The sequence below is a fragment of the Neolamprologus multifasciatus genome, chromosome 13 (genome assembly GCF_963576455.1).
Source record: "Neolamprologus multifasciatus chromosome 13, fNeoMul1.2, whole genome shotgun sequence".
Classification (NCBI taxonomy): domain Eukaryota; kingdom Metazoa; phylum Chordata; class Actinopteri; order Cichliformes; family Cichlidae; genus Neolamprologus; species Neolamprologus multifasciatus.
In genome coordinates, this window is record NC_140451.1 from 14,128,427 (window position 1) to 14,151,843 (window position 23,417).

A 23,417-nucleotide genomic window follows, 5' to 3' on the forward strand; every position below is an offset into this window, starting at 1 on the left:
TTTCCTGAAGAGAGCAATACAGGACATGTGCCGCTCTTGTAAGTGGGGTTTATTTTGGCAGGATCCGAGGAACTGGGGATCGGGGGGGGGGGGGGGGGTGGGGGGGGGGGGGAAGGTTCAACATTTCAAGGCTTAGTTGTGGTATTCCCAGTGAAAGATGAAGCAGTGAAAAAGGAATGGAGTTTTCTGCTAAAGGGGCCTCTGGACAGCAGTGTAATTGCCATTCCCCCCTCTTTAAATTTTTTCTTACATGTGAGTGGTGTGGTGTTAATTATTGTCCACTGTCACAGAGTGGACAAAACAAGCTTTCTTTCTTACTTCTTCCCCCTAATCTCTGGCTGTTTCTGTACAACCAGATACTGCGCTGGCATTTAAGTGGAGTGTTGTGACCAGTGCTGTAAGCTGAAAAGTCTCGATCTGTGTTTATGAGTTGGCTTACCTTCCAGAGCAGCACAGCTAACAGCAAAAAGATGAGGATTCCCACCAGCAAACTGATGGCGATGATCCAGCCGACTACGTAACCCCTTGGCTCCTGACTGTGGAGAGCCTCAAACACCAGCTAAAACACAACAACATCACAGTGAGTCACACTAAAATGCAACACACACAATGCACATTAAGTCATGTGCTGCTAATGATGCAATCCAGTGCAAAACAGCAAGAGAGACACATCTGATTTCAGAGTGCTTTGGTTCCATGGTTTGATTCAAAGGACCAATGTTTAAAGCAAAAAAAAAAAAATGCTTTCAAATAACAGGAAACTGGTACGAAGGCATTTTTCAGGACATAGATATTGGTTATACAAACAGGAAGCACAAGTCAGACTTAAATTAGATTCTAGGTTCATGGAGTGACCTTTGGTCCACATGGAACAAACATTATGAGCAGGTTTATTAATTTGTAACAGCTGATGCTTTCAAACATATCTGCAGTCATAAGTGAGCATTTTTGGATATCTCAGTTAGTCAGCCCTCTTTGGTCCAGACTAAATTATTTTGATAGCCATACGATGGAGAACCATGACATTTATTGAGGATGTGATGAACCTAACCTAAAAACCCAAACAAACAAACATAAACAACTGATAAGATTCACATCAGCCTGTAAGGAACATTTCCATGCTAACGAGCTAAACTAAGATAATGACTTTGATATATGATGGTAACGTTAAACATCAGCAAGTATTTGTCTTATTAATCAGAGCAGATAAAAACAATGCATCATCTACTCCCTTTTTGAATTTTGTGTCATGCTTTTAGACTGGCTAATTCTGAGTTATTGCTATTCAGGGAGCCTTGGCAACTCTTAGCTTGGTTCTGGTGTGATTTAGAGGTATCTGAGCTCTTTCCCATGACATGGAGGAATGCTGACCAGCTGGATAATCTGTCACAGACAACAAATTTATGCTTATTTATACCAGTGCACTCTGGCTTAAGTACAAAACATTTGAAGTGGTCGTAAGTGACAAATTTTGTATATACTGTAATTAAGTAAACACACTGCACTTCTTTTGATTCCATTTCTAGCAGCAGTGCTAATGTTTATTTGAATTTGTAACAATTACCATTACATTTAAAAGGCCATATTTCTACTTTGGACAAAAGTTGATTTGAAGCTATTAGATATCTCTGTACAGGAGCCTTGTCCAACAAAATGAGCTTGACTGGTTAAATTTACACTGTATTAACAGTGTTTTGACTGAGTGAAATATTCCATTACTGTGCATCACAGCAAAGCCTGCTGTAATATTAACATTCAGGCTTTAAATGGAAAACAGCAGACTGCCCAATTGCAAAATCGATGGGTTTATTTACTTACTAATGTTGCAAACAAAGACAAATACTGTGTGTTCACATACAGTGGGCCGACCGAGGGACGCTGTGGCTTTAATGTCCAGTGTTGCACGGGATTTAAACACAAATGTGGCATGAAACACCAACTGTGAGCCAGCCAAAAAACTAAGTGGACATGTGAAGAACAATCTCTCTGTTGAATAGTTTCTCACATTAACACGTTCCCGTTACCCCAAGCTCTGGAATGTAACTGTTGTTATGCATGCCAAGGCGTTTGCGTGTACAAAAAAGATTAAACCTCTACTGGTCATTGCTCTCTGACGCTGAGTTTCTCAATTTAACTTTGGCAGTCCCTTAATATGAAGTTCATTTACCTCTGTCCTCAATTTCTAAATTTGTAAGTTGCACACTTTATTGCTTTAACAGCCTTATGTGTGCATTCTTAGTATAAAAAAAACCCCAACATGTGGATTTATGTGGATTTGTTTTTATTTCATGGGTGATAAAAAAGTCAAGCTTGTTGTCTCGCTGACAGCCAGAAGGCTTGCTGTGAACAGCACAGCCTGGGACCACAAATTATATTTGCACTGTGTTCTCTAGCTAGCTGGGATCCTGAGGGAAAAGGTAAAAATGTTCACTAAAATTCACCGGAGTACGTTTCACTGCAATGAGCACACTTGCAAAGTGCTGAAAGAGCAGCATGGCTTGGAGACATTCATACCAGGTCTGAATTTTCCGAGCACAACTGGAGCTCAGGGTCAGCAGGCCTGCAACCCAATCAGTGCTGTAATCTTTTCCAGGATCCCACTGCAAGCATGCTGGTTGCTAAACGCAATCAGCAAATCTGATCTGCTAGGCCATTTGATCACTCAGCGTACAAGAATGGGGGGAGGGTCTGTCCTTGTGCACATCTAAGGGACCCCCAAAAGCAGCTAATAGAAATACCACTACACAGTAAACCCACAATGACCAGCTGTTCCCTGCACTCATGCCATTTGTGACAGATCTGGAGCACATCAGCAATTCAAGGGAATTGTGACCGAGCTTCTAAAGATGAACATATGTATGCTTTTTGATATATTTTTGCAGGGAAAGGACACAATCCTTCACCTGTAACCTCTGGATGGGTAGAATCTCCAATAAGCATCTGACCTATGTGACTCCTTTCGAGCACATAGGTCAGCAGCAGCAGTTCTGTTCTGCCTGCCGCTTTTGGCAAGATGAAATGTGTGATGGCTATTAATCCAAAGTGAAACAACATCGACGAAGACACAAACAGTTCACTGAAATTTGCTAAATTTTATAGATGGTAAATGGACTGGAACTTGTAAAAAATGTTTCTATTCTGATGGCTCAAAATGCTTTCTTTTTACATTTTTAAACAAGTCTTATTCAAACATTCACATTTTTCTATACCTAAGGTCTTTATCTAAGATTCCTGTGCACACACATCAATAGCTGCATCGGGGCAACTCTGGTTTCAGTATCTTGCTCGAGGATACTTCGACTTTGAGTAGCCACCAACCTTCTGATTGGTAGATGACCTGCTTTCCCTTCTGACCTAAAGATGTCCCATTTTTGCCAAATTTTGGATTAATATAGAGGTTTTTAGATATTCTTCACTGACATGGTCACACAGTGATGGTAAATTCATGGCATACTCACAGAAATGTCCTCTGGCAGGCCATTCGGCACCTCCACTGTCCTGTCATTTACTTGCACATTGCCCCGTGTGACGAACTGGATCACAGAGGAAGAATCCTATCGGCGGACAGATTGTAAATTATGTACTGCTTTAATAATCACAGCAACCTGTGAATGAATTTATTACCCTGCTTGAGCCTCACCGTCTTTAAGATTTCAGTGTTGAGTAAAACTTTTATATCTATGCTCAAAGCTTCTTCTTTTAACTGTGGACCCAGGCTGCAGGAGATCGTCATACAGGCTCTTCCAGGCCGATCACAATCCTGTTAAAAAAAGATATTTGAAAAGCAGTGAGAAAAAAGAAGGACGTGTGATAAACAGATGTTACACTGACTAAAAGAAAATAAAAACAAGAATCCTCATAGGGGGTGACTCTCAGTGACCTCTGAAAAGTCAAAGTGCAACATGAGGGCTGTATATTTACCAAGACTTTCCGTCCTGATTTGGTGAAGAAGGCAAAGATGGAGTGAAAGATGCTCTCTTTGTCCTGGGGGATGGTGCATGGTGTTGGGTTCCTATGAGGAGTGCAGTTCCCTCGACCGTTGGCCACCTGAAGCACAGTTATTTAACAGGCATGTGTGACATGGGTGCAGAAGAAAGAAAGCATTTTTGCCAAGTTTATGCTGCAGACAGGTTTGGGCGTGACATCGAAAATGTTGACGCATGTACTTTTGTCACCTAAACTGGACCTATCTCGCTATTGTTAGGAGTCTCCAGGGCTCACAGGAAGTTCTCTCCAAGAACAAGTTGGAACCCCTCCCAGACTGTTTTCCCCATATGGAGTGATTTAGAGGTGTCTGGTTTACTGCCCAGCCCCAAGAGAGCATTTCCCCTTTCCTCTCTTCTCAGCTGGACCTGAAGCTCTAGAGGCGGAGATCTCCACATTGTCTGTTCTGCTAGAGTACCACCCAGCATGTCTGAGCTTTTATTGCAGAATTTTCCAGTGTCCTGTGTTTCTGCTGCATTTGCTGGCATGAAGAGCCACAGGCTCCACCAGCAGCTGCACTAAGTTTGGCAGGATGGGAGATTTTGTGCAGAAAAACTGCAAAAGCCTGAAGCTTTTATATATCACGAACAAATGGAAATGTGTGTAAAATGTAAGAATACCTGACTATAAAACATAACTGCGCTACTGTCCGATGTGCCACAGGCTGCATGCTTTGTTAACAGCTTTATGATATGTGGTTCCAGGCTAGGGATGGTACGGTGTAGTAGCCAGCCCCTTCAGGTGTCCCACTCCCATTTCGTGCAAGCCGTCTGAGCCCCCTAAAGTGATTCCAGATGGCTGTAGGAGGGATACAGTCAACTCTGTCTGCCCATTCACAGTCAATACAATTAATAGTTTGAGCACCCCCATGATCTACCTGTATGAAAAGCTTAATGCAAGGGTTAAGAAAATATTTCAACCTGGTAGGAGTATTGTGTTTCTTTGTCAACATGCAAAATGTTGTGAAACAAAATGGGCGGCCAGCTTCAGTAGCAATGTCAACATTTTTGCTTCAACTTTCACTGGTCCTGTGGTGCCCCACACTAAGCAAGTGAATAAACTAATAAATAACAATTTGGTCTGGATGAATAATGTAGATGGACTGCTGCTGGCATCCACCTGTGTTTCAATGATGTGGAACATCTCAGCTCCGTTGCCAGTCAGCCGGTTGGGAATCCTGATGTCCACTCTGGAGCCAGGCAACCTGCTGGGGCCCTTGTTTATAGCCTGGAAAGACATCACACAGAAAGAAAAGACGGATAAATATACAAAGAAACATTTTTCATACATATTTTGGTATCTATTCTCTTCCTATAGTACCTGAAAAGTGAGATTGAGAGGTTGAAAGTTGCAGTCCATGTCTTCTAATTGGACAAAGCGTGAGTCTTCAATGGAGTTTCCATACACAAAGGAGGTTGGTGTAATCACACTGCAGTTCAGGAAAGTGACGAAAGATAATTTATTAACATGGAAACAAAATTATTTAAATGACAAGAGACACAATTATGTTCTAAAAAGTTCCATAAAATTTTTCAGTTTGAGTCGTGCTCGGCTCGACAGAAGCTTTTCCTTTATCAGCAGACATATTTGTCCAGCTTTGTTCTAAGCCTCCCTTCACATTAAAGACAGCAGCCTTATCAGATGTCAGCGTTCTGGCAGATTTGGGCTGTTTTACATCTCTCTCTCCCCCCTCTGTGAAGCAGAGCTGTGATGAAGCATTCGCAGATAAGGCTTTTCAAGTTGATATCCTCCATACTGACAAACACTCCCTCACTTCCTGTGAGACAACTGATGGGCAACCAGCTCAAGTCGCTGAGATAGCTTTACATTTTGCAAAACAGTGACTACACTGTTGTGGAATTCATATTTGTCTCGTTCTTACCCAGTGATAGTGGTGTCGGTCTCGTGAATCAGAGGGATGGAGATATCCAAAAAGTTGTCGGAGAGATTGTGCTCGGGATTGGCGCTAAAAGAAACAAAGATCAGTGAAAATGAATATTTCGCTTACAATTATTTGTGTAGATAAATATTTATATTTGCAGTTATATTTGAGCTTCTCACCTTTTTGCTTGAACTAAGAACTGCAACGTGTCATCTTCTCCAGAGAGCCGAGTCGTGTCAAAAATCACTCCAAAATGATACTGCAAAGACAAAAAAAACCCCCCAGAATAATATGGGGTGTCATATTCTCAACTATGAAAAGGTTTTTAATGCGATAAAGTATGTCTGTCTGTAAGACACTGAACTATTCCCAGCAGGAGGCTGGTTACAGAGGAGGTTAAAGCACGAGTACTGCATGCAGTTAATTCTACCTTAGTTTGAGCTACCTTAATCTGCGCTCTCATGAAAGGAAATCCCACTCGGCACTGAAGGAAGTCCAACTCGACAAGCTCACAGGAAATACCCTTCTCTTCCTGCAAAAAGAAAGATAGACAGAGAGAGTCAGTGAATGCGATAAAGACAGACTGACTGGAGACAGAGGGGGTGACACTCACGGTGACCAAAGACACAGCGAGGAAGGAACACTAGGCAAGACGCAGACTGTGACGCAGAGCAACTGGTTCTGATAGTGGAAAAAAATCGGTAGTAGCTTTTGATGTTAAAACAATGGCGACTGGTGGACATACCTGCCAGCATTTGGGGTGTAGTCAAAGATTATTATTAAAAAATCTAAACAAACCGACTCAAGTGTCTTACTGAAGCTGTAGATTAGGTTAAACAAAGAATGCACAAAGCAGTGATGGCACACACATCTTAGCGGGCGGGTAATTGGAAAACGTCCAGGCTGCGTGTTTGGAAGCTTGTCTAAACAATATAGAGCTTCACCGGCTGCGCTGTATAAACACTCAGGCCTTGACCCTTACGAGGAGTAAGAATTCCTTTAGCGAGAGTTCACCGAGAGGCTGTCAGCTGAGCTCATGTGCTGGGAGAATGAAAGAGGGCAGAGATGCTTCACAATTACAAATCTAAAAAAAGAGACAGCCTAGCGCTCCTGGAAAAGAGGCTTTGGGTAAGTCATACAAAGCATCTGCATGCACGGGCTGTTGTCCAGTTAGAGCCTGTGTTTATAACACTTTTCCAAATATGACAAAGGAAAGAAGTGTGAGGGTTGTCTGTGCTGACATATTAAAGTGTAGAAATCCATCCACGGTATCATCCCATTACCCCTTATTCAGCAGTTCTTAGTAGCAGCACACAGGGTGTGGTCGTGCCCTACATCTTCATTAAGTCAGCTTAAATAAGCAGCGCTGTGCTCTGCGATTGAGACTACGGTGACCCCGGGGAACTGGGGACGAGGACCCCAGCATAACTGCCAATGATGGAATTTCCTCTACTTCCTGTATTCCTCTGTGCTGCTGTGCAAACACTGCCTGTCCCGTGGGGCTGGGCAGGATTGGGAAAGTCAGCCTGTTTACCCATCACCCACCTGGCAGCCCTTGAGAGAGAACAGAGCATTCGGACATATTTTCAATTCTCTTCTCTTTCTCTGTCAGCAACACATACATGCTGGAGTTCTTGCAAATGGTAGGGTCATTAAACATCACCAGGACTGTTTACCCTGCTTTAGTGTCAGCTGAAGCATCTACTGGTGCAGTTCATCAATGTGGATGACAATACACAGGAGGCCTGTGTCCTGCATGTTCTGCGTGTCTCTCCATGTCTTCTTTGGTATTTAGACAACTGGATTTATATTGGTTTACTTTTTCCACACCAGTGTCATCACCTACTTTTTGCTTTCTACTCAGGTACGAAGATGAAGAGCTACAGTACCTCTGCATGTGTAAAGTGTCACTTCACTGCCAAGAAAATCGGTGATTCATATATTCTTGGGTCTGAGGGTCCACTGAAATTCACACATTTCTTTGCTGGAACTTCTGGGCTTTTCACCACAAAGCTGACTTGGTCCAACTGTTAAATAAGCCGAAACCCACCATGGCAGAAGCATTCAGATCCTTTCCTTTAATGAAAGCGGTCATAACTCTCAGAATGACAAATGTGTGCATTCAAAATAAATGAACGAACTGAACTTGAAGTGTTAAAGGTAAAAGCAGTAATTATGTAGAGTGGTTTATATTAATACAGCAAACTCTTGGTGTATTCCCATATTACTGCTTACATGAAACAATGATTTTGATTACATTTTAATTAACCCATCATGTTTAAACTGCAGTTTTTCATTTACACATGTGGACAGCTTTGATCATTCTTTGGTTATATTACAATGTACCGTATACAAATCTTATTCTACACAAACCCATAATTGGCACCCAGTCTAATCTCAGTGTAGTAGTTTAATCTAACAAATAATTCTGCTTTGTGTGCAAGGCTTTTTGTAAAGTAAGTAAAAAATTAGTAAGTTAAAAATGTAGCCGAGTGCTCTGAAAAATACAAAGACACGAGACATTTGTCACAGGTCCAGCTAAAACTGACTCCTTAAAATATTTCAATAAAAAAAGAAAAACTAAACTAAACAGAAGCCAGCAGAGCTCCTGAAACCAATTCAGCACCACAGTTTTCTGACAGCTTGTGTTGCAAGAACAACAGAGCCATAACCCACTCCGCTCTTAAATACGAGGGGAGTACAAGTTCACGCTTTGCTCACTGGAGGAAAAGCCTAAAGGGAGGGTTAGGAGCTGACCTTTACTTCACCAGAAAGGGGTCACATCATCACCTCAGACTTCTCCAGTAGTAATTAGAAGTGTGTGAAAGCGCATACAGTGGTAAATCTTCTCACCGGCCTCGTTGTCATCTGCACATACTGTTCGCTTCCTGCTCCCTTTGTGCAGCAGAGAACTTTGACTTATCAGGTTCCTGAACAAAATGAGGCTCTGGGGCTGCTGGTAATCTGACACTTAAAGTCAGTCGCTTTCATTAGATTAACTTTGAAACCGAAACACACTCAGTGTTTTTCTAATATTTGCCTGCAGCGTATATTCTGTTTAAATTCAATTTTGCCATTGTTGGGGGTTTAAAATCCTGCCACAGGTTGTATCTTTTACCGCGATGGCCTCATCCATCACAGGGACGAAACCCCCCCTGTCCCGACAAACCATCCAACTGAAGATAAGCACAAGGTCCCTTTTTTGGGGGGGCACAGAAACTCCCTCTTGATGAATGCTGTCAAAGTGCACCATCTTATGTGGCGTCACGCTCAGCTACAAGCAGCCTTTTTGACAACAAGTGAGGAAAAAGATGTGAGCAGAGGCAGAGGTGGACACTGTGAAATCGATCGGCAAGGAAAATCTCTCAGGTTTAATGTGGGATGGCAGTGGGTAGATATTTCTTTAACAGCGAAAGAATGCTAAAATCATTAGAAGTCAAACTATATGAGGAGCAGGTCTGATTATTCCCCATCCCCATGAAGGTCAGGAATAATCCTCACTTTATGTGGACATTTATCTAATTAAATGTGGCCCTGCGAGAGTAAGAATAAGTCAAGCTTGTGGAAATACAAATGTGTGTTGTGCCTTGTTCCCATGCATACAGCTCATTTGTTGATGACATGGTGTGTCTGTCTTAAATGAGTCAGAGGAGCGTTTGACAGCTCAGCCAGAGGAGCTGCCCTCTGACACGGGACAGCTGCTGCTGCTCCTCCTGCTGGGGCTCTCCGGGTTTTTATGCTTTCATCTTCACTTCTACCTACACAGCTCAGGCAAAGCTTTAAGCTCCCCCGTCGTCACGCAGATCTGGCTTTCCCACTGTTTAGACTGTGTTCCTGACATATAATCATACAGTCTTTTTAAATAAACAGTCCTCGGGAAAATGTACATCACAGCAGGACACCAAGGCCATCCATCTAATACGTGTGTGCAAAATATGATTTTGTAAATCGTTACGGCCTCAGCTTCGCTTGTACGTTACTAAAGTGAAAAAACAAACTGTCAGATTTTAGATATAAATGTGTGAACCACAGTAAATAAATAGCAGATACTTCAAGAATCACAGACCTTCTGCCAGAAGTTGATGTAGAAAACTTCCCTGGAGAAGTTCAAGTAGATGTTGGTGTCATAGGCGTCATCGCCAGCGTTGGAGATGGTCAGGTTCAGAGAGACATTCTTCACTCCTCCAAGGGCCAGATGGGGTTTGCTATGCAAGCTGGTGGATGCACAGAGTAAACAGTGTACTTCAGCAATTAAAAACAATCACTTGAAGAGCAGTAAGTACAGCTTTATATTAAGTAGCCTTTCATTTTTCTTTGAAATTTTTAGTGTACAAAGAGAAGTGCACCTGCAGGAGAATAGGTGTTTGTTTTTGGAGCACAACAAAGAATATATGCAGACAAATGAGTTGTTAGGATGACAGACATAAACTGTTGAGTAGAGAACAGGAGATAGATAATAATGGAAAGGGAACTCCCTAACTATGGAAAAGAAAACCTATGGATCCTCTCCAAGCATGCGTCAGAGTTCCACTACCCACACCCTCATGGCCTATGAGGTCAGCTTGCTTCCTTAGTACTGAAAGAAAAGAATGAATCTGAGCTACGAAGTAAAATGTTTTTACCCAGAAAGCAACAGTTTCCCATGAAGCCTCAGGTCCGCGGCACAGTCGTCTGACAGGCAGTTCTTCTCAAACCAAGTCTGAAAAGGAAACAGTACAGTACACAGTTCAGATGATCTCATGCCCTGAACACACTGACTCCCCATTCAGACTAGGGGGCGGTGTTGCTTTGCTGTGTGAGCTGTCCTGTAGTTTTGCATCCACAAAGCTATCTTTCCCTTAATTAGTCAGAGGATGGGCTTTGGTTTAAATCATGAAGGGAAATTTAAGTCGAGTGTTAAAGTCTGATGCAAAGTTGATGAGTTTCAGATAAAACGGATTCTGTAGATGCTGAAATGCAACTGCCTCGCTCTTTCAAGAAGTGCATACACCGGGGGAAACACATGTGGTCCAGGTTAGAGGTGCTCGCAAAGAAAATAAATGAATCAGTCTTTTTGGACTCCACTCAAGAAAAGCTAACACAGGCAATAATAAGCTGGTAACCAACACCAAATCATTACAACCCCACATTGGAGCCATTTCCTTCATTCCTACTGTGGTTTGCAGGAAGACACTTCTGTCTTTTAATATCAGGTTTGGCGGGGGTCACTTTTAGTCAGGAAATGAAATTTATCATAAATTGAGCTGGTAGGAATTAACTGTCAACCTTTTACAATAAGAGCAAGGCACACTTAAATAGACAGAAAAACATCTTATAAGTAACATTTCACTGTATTTGTGTAATTTGTGAAAATAGAATGAAAATTACAGTGAATGTGGATTTAGTCTGAACATATTTATCGTACTGTTACACAAGATTTCATTTTAAGAATGACAAATCCTCTGATTCCTGCAATTTACTTTAAGGATGGGATCGGCTTTCTTTTTTTCAAAGAAGTAACTCAGTCAGTTATCGGTTTTCCCTCAAGATCCTGCTTTAATCCTGCAAATATTTGAAAAACACACAGTGAAATAGCTGGGATGTTCATGATCCTCAAAGGCAGGCTACTTTAAATCCAACGGCTGATAATATTTCTCCATAAAGAGTCAGCATCAAACTTTATTAGATGTTGCAGATACTGCTGTGAAAAACATGAATTTTACTCTTCAGGATTCGTTTTTAAAGCATTCCCCTTCACGTCACACTTAAAAAGCTCTGCGTACTTCATTCCTCGCTGCAATCTTGTTCCCTTTCCTCCATCGCAGCACTGGAGTGAGCGCGGGCAGGTCTCGCTCCTGGGGTCCTGTCAGCACGTGGGTCCCCAGGCTGTAAGCCACCTCGAATGTGATGGCTGTGAACACGTCCTTAACGTCCTTCTGTGGAGAGCAAAAACAAGGCTAAGGCAGGGGAATCTGTCCAACCACAGACACACTAAAACTAAATGTAACGTCAGATATATAACTGTCATGCAGCTGTCTGGGTGATTGCAGTAATTTAACATCTTTCTCCGATTAACGCCTGGCGCAAAGACACATTACACTGCAGATTACCGGAAGATCACACAGTCTAAAAATGTCATATCGTAGTGATCAGTCTGCCAGGGCTGTACGCAGACACGAGTACACTGATAAAATTACGTGAATTGGTTTGTATGGATGGCCGACACATCTCATCAACATCAATTCATCTTTTAACCATCGTTAAATATGGCAAAAGCACGACCACCAGTGCAGATTCTAAGCAAGGCACTTTTTTTTCTTTAAAAAAAAAAACCTGCTGGCACTGCCTCTGAGAGATATATTGGCATTCCTGGCGACTCCATCTGAGACCATAAAAGAAGTGTTTGATTTGGCATCGGGTTTGGAAACACAGACAGAAAGAAAACAGAGCTAAATGTGATCAAATCTTGCATCTTCATTAGATGACAGCACTGAAAGACATACATGGGAAAAGCTGATACTGATGTTGGTTTTTCATCTCTTTGTCTACTCAGCTCTTTGAAAGCAGCTTGCCGGGTCTGGCTTTGGTCTCGCTATCTAAAAGCTGCAGCAGAAAAACACACACACACACACACATGAGCTCCAACTGCAACCGGTGTCCCAGTCCTTGACTGATGTCAAGCTAACACGCAGCCAAGCCCACAATGTCAACACAAAGGGCTTCCCGGTGTCTTCCGGTGGCCACTCGTTCTTTTGCACTTTCTCTTTTTGTCCACCCACCCATCCTCTTTCCTCAGGCAGGCACAGGGCCAGTCTGGGCTTTGACATCAGGCATCACCAGTGCCAAACCCACCCAAATCATCAGCAATGAGAGAGTTATAGCAGGAAAGAGCAAACGTTAGTGCAGCGCATGACAAAAACAGATGATTTAAGGCTCATTTGGGAAACGGTGCTCATCACAGATAAAGACAGATAATATCGGAGCGTTTTTAATTCATTTGTGCCATCGTGTGCTTGGATCTCCTGCCCAAAAAATAAATAAATCTGACTTCGATTTTATTTTCCGGATTAAAAAAAAACGATAATTTTTTTAATAATAATAAGTTACTCAGGTAGCAAAGCAAGATGGCGTCTTTAAAATCTTCATTCAGAAACAAGATTTTCACATTTTCATCTCAAATCCACCGTTCAGTTCATTCCTCTCAGTGTTTTTCTACTGGCAGGTCACCTAAGCTGGGAGGTAACAAATTTGTGACACAATTAGTTATTGCAGGATATGTATGAAGCACTGGCAAAGTCCTCAGTGTTAGCGGCAATTAAAGCCGAATGCATGAAATGGCCCCTTTCCGCTGGCCTCTGAGTGAACTGACCCCCTGGGAGATAACTGCTTGGGTCTCCAGTCCCAAATTCCCACTGCTTATCTCGCATTTTCACAAGCCACAAGGGAACTGGAGGACGTAATGGCTAGAAATAAAAGTGGGGTATTTTTGCCCAATGTCCTTCCTAAAAGTGACCTCTGTGTGCATGTAAATATTAAGAAACATCCCAATGAGCTTGCTGTTGTCAATCATAACAGAGCATCTGTTTTTGTAGAGATGTAGGATCACTTAATCCTTGACGCACCAGACCAAAGACTGCTAATTGACTCGTGAACTCCCAAGACTAACAGCGCACTCACATTAGAAGAACCAGACTCTGTTTGGTAACACTTGGCCTAAGCTTTTATTATCCCTGGATCAATGCCGCCAATTGCCCCACCCGGATCCGCACCCCTCACTGGGCCATTTACTCCCACCTGATCCTTCTTTTAGTTCCTGTATTTATGGAACAGAGTAGCTCCTGAGGTCCAGCTGAAAAAGACAGTGGCTAGTGTTTACCGCTTGCTACCTATATTATTATGGAAATTGAAGCAATAACTGCTCCTTACATGCTGGTGAAGTTCAGAAGCAGACTTGTGAGAGGCCATTCTGCCACACAACAGGCTTGCACTGTGTTAAGCCTCATTTAAACACAGAAGTCACAGGGAGCGCCACGGGTCTCAGATCAGATAGGGCAATGACATGAGTGGAATTTCTGATATTTGGAGGCCAGTAATTCGAGTTAAACATATAGCTCTGAATTAGCCCTAACACTAGTTGCTCAGAAACAGGGTCTAGCATTGTAATCATCAATGGCTACCACACAAATCCTCGTTATATGGCTCATTATATGCAATATCTGTTTCTGTTGGATTAAAAATATTTTTGTCCCTTTCTATCTCCTGGTCTCGGTCTGTGGATGCTGTAGTGATTTTTTAAAATTTCCCATACAGATTTAAACCATGTGAAAAAAACATGAGAACTGCCAATAAAAAGGCTAAATATTCTGCACCGTCACTGAACAGAAGTCTGAAACTTTTGATCATCTCTGGGGCAAAATTACTCATTAAAGGTTCCAGTCAATACTGTGGAGATGCCAAAACTCAGCAGGAGGCAGCTGTTTTCCAGCAGTACCCACCTTAGCTGTAAATTATTGGCTGTAGGATGAAAAATCGGCACGTTAAAGCAGTTTGCTTCTTTTACAACAGGCTCGATACAAGTGCTTCCCGGTTTACTATTCATATGTATTTAATTCACAGGACACAGATCAGCTTGCTACGCCACATGTTTTGAAAGAAAACAAGTTAAGCTGAACACTCCCTCGCTCTGGAACAAGACTTCTGCCAAAATACTATTTCTGTGCTCCGGTTCACACTCAGGACCCATTTATTTGGCACAACAGAGCATAACTCACACCTTTACCAACCACTCTTTTCCCTTGACATTCATTCCTGCTCCCTGAATGGATTTCCCCCACACACCCATAACATAAGCATAAAGTACAAAGCTTGCATGATTTTAATGAACATGGCTACCGTATGAATTAATCTTAGCCTTAAACTCTAGTGCTAGAGCTAGACTTTCACATGTTAATCTGATCAACAAGATGGCAGTGCACCAAGCTGCCCCATTCATGCTCACGGAGCAGCTCCATCATGGTGGGTGCGGGGAGGATGACGTCAGACTGCAAAAGGCTCTGATCTGCACTTTAAACGCCTCATGCTTGGCTGAGATGAAGAGCTCCATTCTTAGCCAAACCATTCCCTCAGAAGCATATAGCTTAAGCCTGGTCATGGGAAGTCTTTATTAACTTGGGAGGGAAATGTGAATACAGCACTCCTTTTAAGGACAATAGATGTTTGGATGACTTACAGGTTGAGGCCGTTTTATTTGAGGGCTAAATGCCAGGGAACTCTTTTTTTTTAATGGAAAAACCTTTTTTTTCTCCATATGTGATGAATGGATCCAACCTGTTAAAGGTTAGGAGTAAGGGTGTATGCTGAGACACTAGGAGACAATGTGAAATTGAAAGTATTTATAGTAATGTCTGCAGCATATGGCAGGCATGCACTTACACAGCTTATCCAAGCGTGTCCTTTAAAAAAGTCTAGAAATAAGACAATTACAGAAAGTTTTAGTGACAGAAGGTCACAAGGTACAGCAGCTGCTCTGCTCAGAATAGGTTAGCAGATGTTGAAAGGCCTGGAATGACAAACTGAGTGGGAGTAGGGAAGAGCGTTGTCTGGTTGTTTCTGCTAGAAACCTTTGAAGGAGTCAAATAGGAGCAGCTTCAATCTATCTGTGAAAATCATCCTCATGTGTCATGGCAGAAAGATTAGAGACTGGACCTGTGGAATCATCGTAATTCCTTAAAAAGGCAGACCAGCAGTCTTCACTCTTAAACCGGAAGAGATTAAAATCACACATCTCTTACTGTATAACAAATTTGACAGTCTTACTTGATTTATCTGCAATGAACCTCACTCACATCCACAAAAACCAACCTTTACATCTTGCTAAAATCCCCCAAACTCTTCAGATTGTCATTCCCAGAGGCAGGATATTCTTTAAAAATCTAAATAACTTCCTCCAAGGACATTGTGAAGGACTTTATAGTGTGAGTAACAGCAGACCTGTGAGGTTTCTCACCATTAAGCTTTTATTGTGGTTTTCCTCTAATTTTGTTACTTTAACTGTGCCTGAGGGCACCATTGTTCTCTCATTGTCTCGTCACACAGTTTCTATTTTCCTTTAAAGGAAATTTGTATGTATTATTTTGAGAAAGAATTGATTTTTAGAGTAGGCCAAAGAAACTGAAAAGTTGATACTGTGAAGATGTACATGGTGGTTGAATGCTCATCTAGTAGACCTGACCTAGTAGGAGTGATGTTGAGTTGTGTTTCTGATCACACGGTGTCTAGAAAATCAAATGTGCCTTTTTCCATTAACTATTGTGGTCCGCTAGGACAGTGATTATAGTGTTTGACATTTGGTCAGATACTGAGTCAGTGACATCATTTTCTTCAAAGACATCACTACATATGGCCGACAATACAAAATATAATAATATAATAAAATGTCACCTTTTAGATGGCAGACCTAAAAGCTAATCCATGCAACAGTTGCAGCGCATTTTTATCACATAGTGTAGTTGCGTTTGCGCCCACTTGATTGAATTCAGACCAATATTCACTTAGTCTCAGCTCTGTGTTGTTCTTCAGTAATTCTTGCGGGAAATCTCTGTAAACGTAGCTGTTTAATGAGCCACTTCTGTCTGCTGGAACTGGTAGAGTACTGGTGGGTTTTCGAGTTTTTAAGCAGAAAGAAGCTGCCCACTCTGGCCAAAAGCAACACTATGAGTCTCAGTGAGAATAAACCAAAGCAATAAAATCATTGTCCTACCTGCGAAACAATGAACTGAAGCGAAACAGCTCTATAAAGCTGAGGGGAACTGCAGGTTGAGGTGATAAAGTTTTGTTGCAAGTGAACCCTTCGCATTGTTTTTTACATTCTTCCATTGATATATCGGATTTAAAAAAAACTGTCGGCATGGCAGCTTTGAGCAGAAACGTGTCGTCTGAAATGACAATATGAATCTGTGAAACTAAACATGTTCTTTGTGGCCTGTCTGGTTTACAAAACAGAAAATGCTCTTGGGTTGTAATACCGTCAGTCTGTCCAAAACCAAATGATTCAGACTAATCTGAAAATGCCAGACTACCAGTCATTCAAAATGTATGCAGCAGGCCTTTGAAAACAGTTCCCATTCAAAATGAGCCATGTTTACGCCAACCAATGGAAAATATTTCACTCTGTCTGATGTTAGTTGTAGAGGCAGCGATTCTCAGATGCGAGTCCAGCGTCAGGCACAACATGATTTATCGCACACTGCAAGTCCACAAGCTGTTTGACACCAAAAAGAAAGAAAATCCAGACTTGCGTCAGACTGATGACACAAGAGCAGTTCATCGTACTTATCTTCTAGAACAAAAAGCAACTATGTAACGAGACAGAGATAGTTCTGCTTTTTAAGTCCATGATACAAACTAATGTGTGGATTGTGTAGTTCTGGTAATTAGGAGTAAATTGTGCTTTCAGTAAACAGGAGTGGCCTACTGTGAACCTTTGAGCAAATAAACTTCTACTGGTCACTGTGCCACTTGGACAACATGGAAAAATTATGACAGAAGTGAAATTTCCCATCAGAATCTGTGGTACTGTTAAGGTCCTAGACTCATGAAGTGTTCACTCTCACTCTCCACTTGTTTGATTTCATGTTTCCATCTTATGTTCATTGTCGAGTTTGTCAAACTCATTTCAAACGCCTGACAAATTTGCCCTGAGATTAGATCATCTTTCATTTCAACCCTGCTTTCACCCTCACAGTTTTAACAAACAGAACACCAAATCCTGAGCGCAAATTTGGTCCGCTGCTGTTTCTGTGAAAACATAAATGATCCAAATCCTATCCTTTAGCCAAGGCTGAGTGACGCTGTGGTGCATTGTAACGTCTCCCATGAGCAAACACGTATTTCCTCCAGGCTAAAACAGATAAATAGCATAACTGGCAGGAAACGTATACCATCTGTCCTGTCATGCGTGAAACCACATCACGAACAGCATCAAGACATACTTGTGATGCTTTCATGACAGCGTGGAGACAGGAAACATTCATTTGCTTTGAAAATGCTGATCAGAATCCTTCTCTCACTAAGTAAAAAAAAACTTGCCCTGAAACACTCACCTCTTTGCTTCAGCCTTCCAGTAATTCAACTCCCTCCTAAATAAAGAATTCGAGAATTTATTGCTTTTTAAAGCAACGTTCACCTAAATACAAATTACAGAAAACTTTTATGCTCTCGTATGCATCATGAAGAAGGCATTCAGCATTTGACCCTCAGACAGTTAAAGCCACAGCTGGGATTTATAAAGGAGGAGAGAAAGGTACCTCGCTTCCCCTGTGGAAATTCGCAGATGGAATTGGTTTACTGCTCAAACATACCAAATTCATCAGCGTGTTATTTTTACTACATTCCATCAACAGCAACTTGATTTAATGCCAGCGCTAACTATAGCTGCATTAGAGTAATATCTGGATTTGAAATCTTGCCAGCCACTTATAAATACACAGATGTTTTCCCTCATATCTCGGTTCGTCCTTACTCGGCTCCCACACTGTGACACTCTTAACACATTTTTTTTTTGTTTCTGGTCTATTTTCAGCATCACTACTACATCTCATTTAAGCACTTCGCAACATTCTTGAAATGTTGGAAGCTGGAAGGCGATGTAGTGGAAAGTCAGCAGCTGACTGAGTAAATAAAAATGGAATAACGTGTACTGGTGTATAACTTCTTCATTTCTCTGCACAGAGCTCCTGTCACCATCATGTCCGATTATCTTTAATCCCTTGGCTGATGTCTATTGTAACCTGAGTGACATGTGCAGAGTTACCACAAGGACACGTCCTGAGAAGCAAAACAAACCTAGCTGAAAAGAGGAAAGAAAAATCCCAAGGAGATCCTTTTAAGGAAACACAAACGGTGTGTCCTTAGGCAGCTTTTAAGTCTGTACTGGAGAATATTAGTGATGCTAGTCACAATATGGAAAAAGAGAGCAAGATAAATATGAGTTTATCTCTATCCAAATGAGATAATACAAAGAAATACTGTTTTAAAATGTGGCTACTTGTATTTATATATCTGATATATTATCTGGAGGCAGATAACAGAGCGATAATAGAGTGGGTGATAATTAGAGTCAGGAGGAGAGATATTGAGAGGCAAGAGAGGATTTTGTGAGCTGGTGATGCTGGTACGGTGTTAAATAGCTGTAATTAACATTAACATGTTTTTGGGTTTTTTTTGTTACAATTGATTAAATAATTTGAAAGCTGTACACTATATGCCAGAACTGTATAGAAGGTTGTGTTGCACAACCAAGCCAGTCATTTCGATGCTTTGGAGTTTGATACTGAACTCAAAAAGCAACTCAGTTTGCGTGCAACATCACCAAAGTAAGGAAATCCCATGTGACTTCTCCAGTCTCTTTAAAATTGAGACTGAAGAACTCACTTGGATGACTGACAAAACATTTCTCGCACTGAAAGCGCAACATCCACATGAACAGAATCAACTTTCTGGGATGACACTAAACGTACAACAGAGAGAAGCATGGACAAAAAGTCCAAGTATTACTGTTCAAGTAAAAGTTTGGATGCTTTATTGTTCAAACTGCTATTTCATCCAAAAATAAGGCTGCTGACAAACTGACAAACCTATCAGATACAGGTGATAGTCACAATGAGAACTACAAAATTTGCAGGCTCGTACACAATTCTTGAAAAACTATTGTTTATATTTCGATTGTTGCTGTTAGATGTTAGCCCCCTTCCCCTAAAAGAGTGCACAAAGTGTTTCTACTTTATGGACGTGTTTAGAGCTGGATAATATCCAGACTTTGGCACAACACTCACACAGATGTATATGCGATCAATCAGGGTTGCAAACATAAAGACTGCCATGACTGATCTCGGCGAGGTTAGTAATGTCTACTGTCTTGTGCAGTCTGGGAGATGATTGAATGTTAGGGTGGGTACAGTTCTCGCTGGTGGGGTCGGGTGGGTTGCCCCGGGTCCTGTCCCTGACGGTAACTGATGCCCTCAGGGGTTGGTGGTTCTTGGCGTCCGGGGCTGGGCGCTCAGGTATGTACCAGCTCACTCCCGGTGACTACTTGGCGGGGCCTGGTGCCTGTTGCTCGGTCAGGCCTCTTCCGGGGCGAAGGGGGCCCTCGGGCCTCCGGCCTCTGGGCCTGCGGCTCGGTTCACTCTGGCACAGCTGGCTGCCAGCAGAGCCGACGGGCATGCCACTGCAGCCCCCTCTGGCTTCTGCTCCGTGGCTACGGGGTGACCCCTCATCTGGGGCTCTCCTCAGCTCTTCCCAGGAGGGTGGCACGGATGCCCCTCCGGTGGTCCTCCTTGGGCTCTCGCACTCTGGGGCCTCTGGATGTCTGGAGCCTGGATCTCCTCCATGCCTGCTTCATGCCCTGGGGGACAGGGCTATGGCTCTCTACATCTTCTAGCAGATCGTTACATGGGGAAACCTTTTGAATACAAGCACGCTGATCCACACAGGTGTGCACATGGGTGTTCATTGTTCATAGACATAAACTACACCTTTATTGGCTGCTATTTCCAAGCACATTGTGCGCTGTCGGTCCTGCTTGCTACACAACAACATTCAATATTTAGTATTTACTGCTGTTTACACCTAGCTAGATTAATGTGATGGTGTTGCGTTTAGTACGTTGCTCTGTTTTTTTTGCTTGTTTTCTCTTATTTTTCTCTCAACAGGTGATCCAGGAGATTTTTTTTCGTCTTTCTCTTTTTAAGTACCCTTTCTCACTGTCCCTCTTCCCTTCTGTTTTTCTTTTCCTTCATCTTTCTTTCTCCCTTTCCTGTCCCTCAGTCATGTCTGTCCCATCTGTAACAACTGAAAATAAAATAAAATAAATAATAACAACAAAGGTTGATCAAATGGACCAATACGGCAAGGCCGTGATGATCCATTTGGCAAAGTAAATCCATTGGGTATCCTGTTGGTCTTCAGACAACAATTCTGACGGCTAAAGAACAAAATGGGAAAAAAAAACCCCAAACAAAAAAAAAATTAAAACAATTAGGTAACGTACAGAGAGATTAACATCGTTCGAGATCGTGATTAATCTCCTTTGCGGACAAACAGGAAACGTGTTATCTGTATTCCTACGCATTTAATTAAATAAAGAGCACAACTGCTAAAAGGCTGAGGATTCGTTTTGCTAATTTGGGCATCATGTTATGACAGCCTAAAAGACACCACCCTGTAATAATGGGTATTTATTGAAAAGGGCTGTTTCAGTCCCAGGAGAAAACATTGCTCTGATGGATGAGATACCAGCAGGGTGGAGCAACTTAAAATGTGCTGTTTTTAAAACAGCAGTGTGTTTGAGAGTGCGTTTGACTCTATCCCATCCTGGTGATAGAGGACATCTCCAGATGTTTCCTGCAGCTGATTTCATCACTGTGTTCAAATCTGGGGCATTTTTACTTCACTGTTATTGTTGGAACCATTGTTTTCTGACAAAGCCGCGATAAGACCGCAGCACACACACACAAGTTTATCAAATCCACCTGATGAACGTACATTACAGTCTGCGCTGCATATAAACAACCGTCTTGAGTATATATTTGTTCCATTTCCTTTGTGGCAGATCCTGTCTGTTTACACAGGAAGGGGAATTTAATGTTGTCGCCACCAGATGTAAACAGACACTATTAGCAAACAGCAGGGAGAAATAATAATGGCAAACCTGCTGGGTTATTAAAAAAAACAACAACAAAAAAAACGTCATTAAGACGTAGCACAGCATCACAGGCTGCTCTTACGAAATACATACTCTATGTTTCCTCTGCGGTGAAGTCGGAAACATGGCAGGAGAAACTCTTTCATTGTGGTCAGACTTGGCCACCCATTATGTAGCCTTGCTGTGGCATCATGTGGCAGTAACCCGGCCAAAAGACTGCAGAAGCATTTTGCCCGGCGTGCTTAGCTGCCAAAATCAACAAATCATCAAATCTGCCCAACCTCTGGTCGCCTTGATATGAGTAACAACGATAGATTTACTATGGCAACAACACAGAGTAAGTGTAACAAGCAGCCATCCCAAAAATAATACCTCGCTTGAAGCTCGCATACACACATATGAAAGGAAATTAACAAGAACTCTGACTTGTTTTATGGTAACAAACGTCTGCCGGCTGTGCTCTCACAAAACAGCCCTGCAGAAGACCTGTAATGTTCATACTGGCACAGCCATGTAGGGAAATCCTGAGGAAAACATTTCCCTGAGCTAAAATTATCCTGAACAGCTCTTCTATAGCATTCAGTAAATGCTATTATCATTCAGCTGAAATCATTTATATGATGCTGCCTATGACAATTTCTACTTGATTTATTGTTACTGCACACAGCTTCAGTGGTTTTTGATTTTTTTTCCATTATATACTTAATAAATAGGTGCTTGACTTGCTGCCAAGTGTAGCGGAACAGCTGGATTTGATTACTTTCCTGATATATGCTTCCATTGTATCAGCTCTCTTGGCCTGAGGTAAATGAAACGAGGAGACCAGTGTCAAGGGAATTGCACATTTCTGTTGAACTTTAAAGGGGCAAACAAAGCAGGCAGTGTGGCTGCAGCTCTGAGTTTCCACGTGCCAAACTTTGACTTTGTCCTTCTGGACACTCTTTGAGATGCAGCCACAGGAGCTCCTGGTTTGTCTTACTCTGTTTGTCTGTGAAGAGCAGACTTGGGTCAAACAGTAGTTTCAGATGACTTCACAATTGTTTTGACTTACATTGACTTTATTGCTATCATTAAATAGAATTAAGTAAGATGTCATTCACCCAAAGGTGTAGTATACAAGTACTGTTACTTTCCAGGTCTTCTAGGATGCAGACTCATGTCTAGTAAACCACACTTCAGTGTGTGTCTGGAACCAGATACAGTAAAGTAAACCAAGTAACTAAACACGCACATCAAGTAATACATCAAGGCAAAGTCTGCACTCAGGATCACTAATGAACCCCTGATACATTTCACTGCTTTTCATACAGTCTCATTGATATTCTTGTTGGCTGCTGTTCACGTTCGATGTTGTCCTAAAGGCTGTTTGCTGAAATGACAGGCCTTTGGAATTTAGCCAAATGAGATATGAATGACGTATAATGCAGCACTAACGAGCAGGTAAATGGACTTTTAATTCAATTCTGTGACTTCACTGACCACCATCAGTCCATCTACTTGCCCTTAAACAGTCACTGCGCACAACACGACCGTAGTCATGATTATCATTCAGTCGACTGGAAAGGGCGTTGGAGCATTTAGCTTTGACAGAGAGATGGCCGTGCTTTAGATACCCCAATAATAGAAGCAGTCACCAGAATGTAGTTTGGCCGACGTTTAAATATTGCAGTGGTGCCGAGCAAATGTTACTGCAGGACATGAGATGTAGGACATGGTGTATATAGGCCAGAGGAGAGGGGGCCAGGCAGGATACTTTACAAGCTAAATTAAACAGACAACTGTTACAGGCAGGGCTTTAGTTGCCTATTTTAACTCCTCCTTGGAGCCTGTGATGCATCTCCAGTGCTACACAAAACCACTCATGACCACAAA

At 42.0% G+C, this 23,417-nt stretch overlaps 1 protein-coding gene across 1 annotated transcript in view; it reads right to left on the reverse strand.

Moving 5' to 3' along the window:
* itga9 (integrin, alpha 9) overlaps positions 1-23,417 on the reverse strand; it is a 50,037-nt gene that overhangs the window by 4,322 nt on the left and 22,298 nt on the right. Inside the window, exons 16-27 of the mRNA XM_085181801.1 lie at positions 11,629-11,781; positions 10,489-10,565; positions 9,933-10,080; positions 6,312-6,398; positions 6,046-6,125; positions 5,867-5,950; positions 5,305-5,413; positions 5,104-5,211; positions 3,922-4,047; positions 3,641-3,760; positions 3,459-3,554; positions 440-559 (exon numbers count right to left, since the gene is read on the reverse strand). Coding sequence (XP_085037927.1) covers positions 440-559; positions 3,459-3,554; positions 3,641-3,760; positions 3,922-4,047; positions 5,104-5,211; positions 5,305-5,413; positions 5,867-5,950; positions 6,046-6,125; positions 6,312-6,398; positions 9,933-10,080; positions 10,489-10,565; positions 11,629-11,781 — 1,308 coding nt within the window. The remainder of the gene's footprint in view (positions 1-439; positions 560-3,458; positions 3,555-3,640; positions 3,761-3,921; positions 4,048-5,103; positions 5,212-5,304; positions 5,414-5,866; positions 5,951-6,045; positions 6,126-6,311; positions 6,399-9,932; positions 10,081-10,488; positions 10,566-11,628; positions 11,782-23,417) is intronic.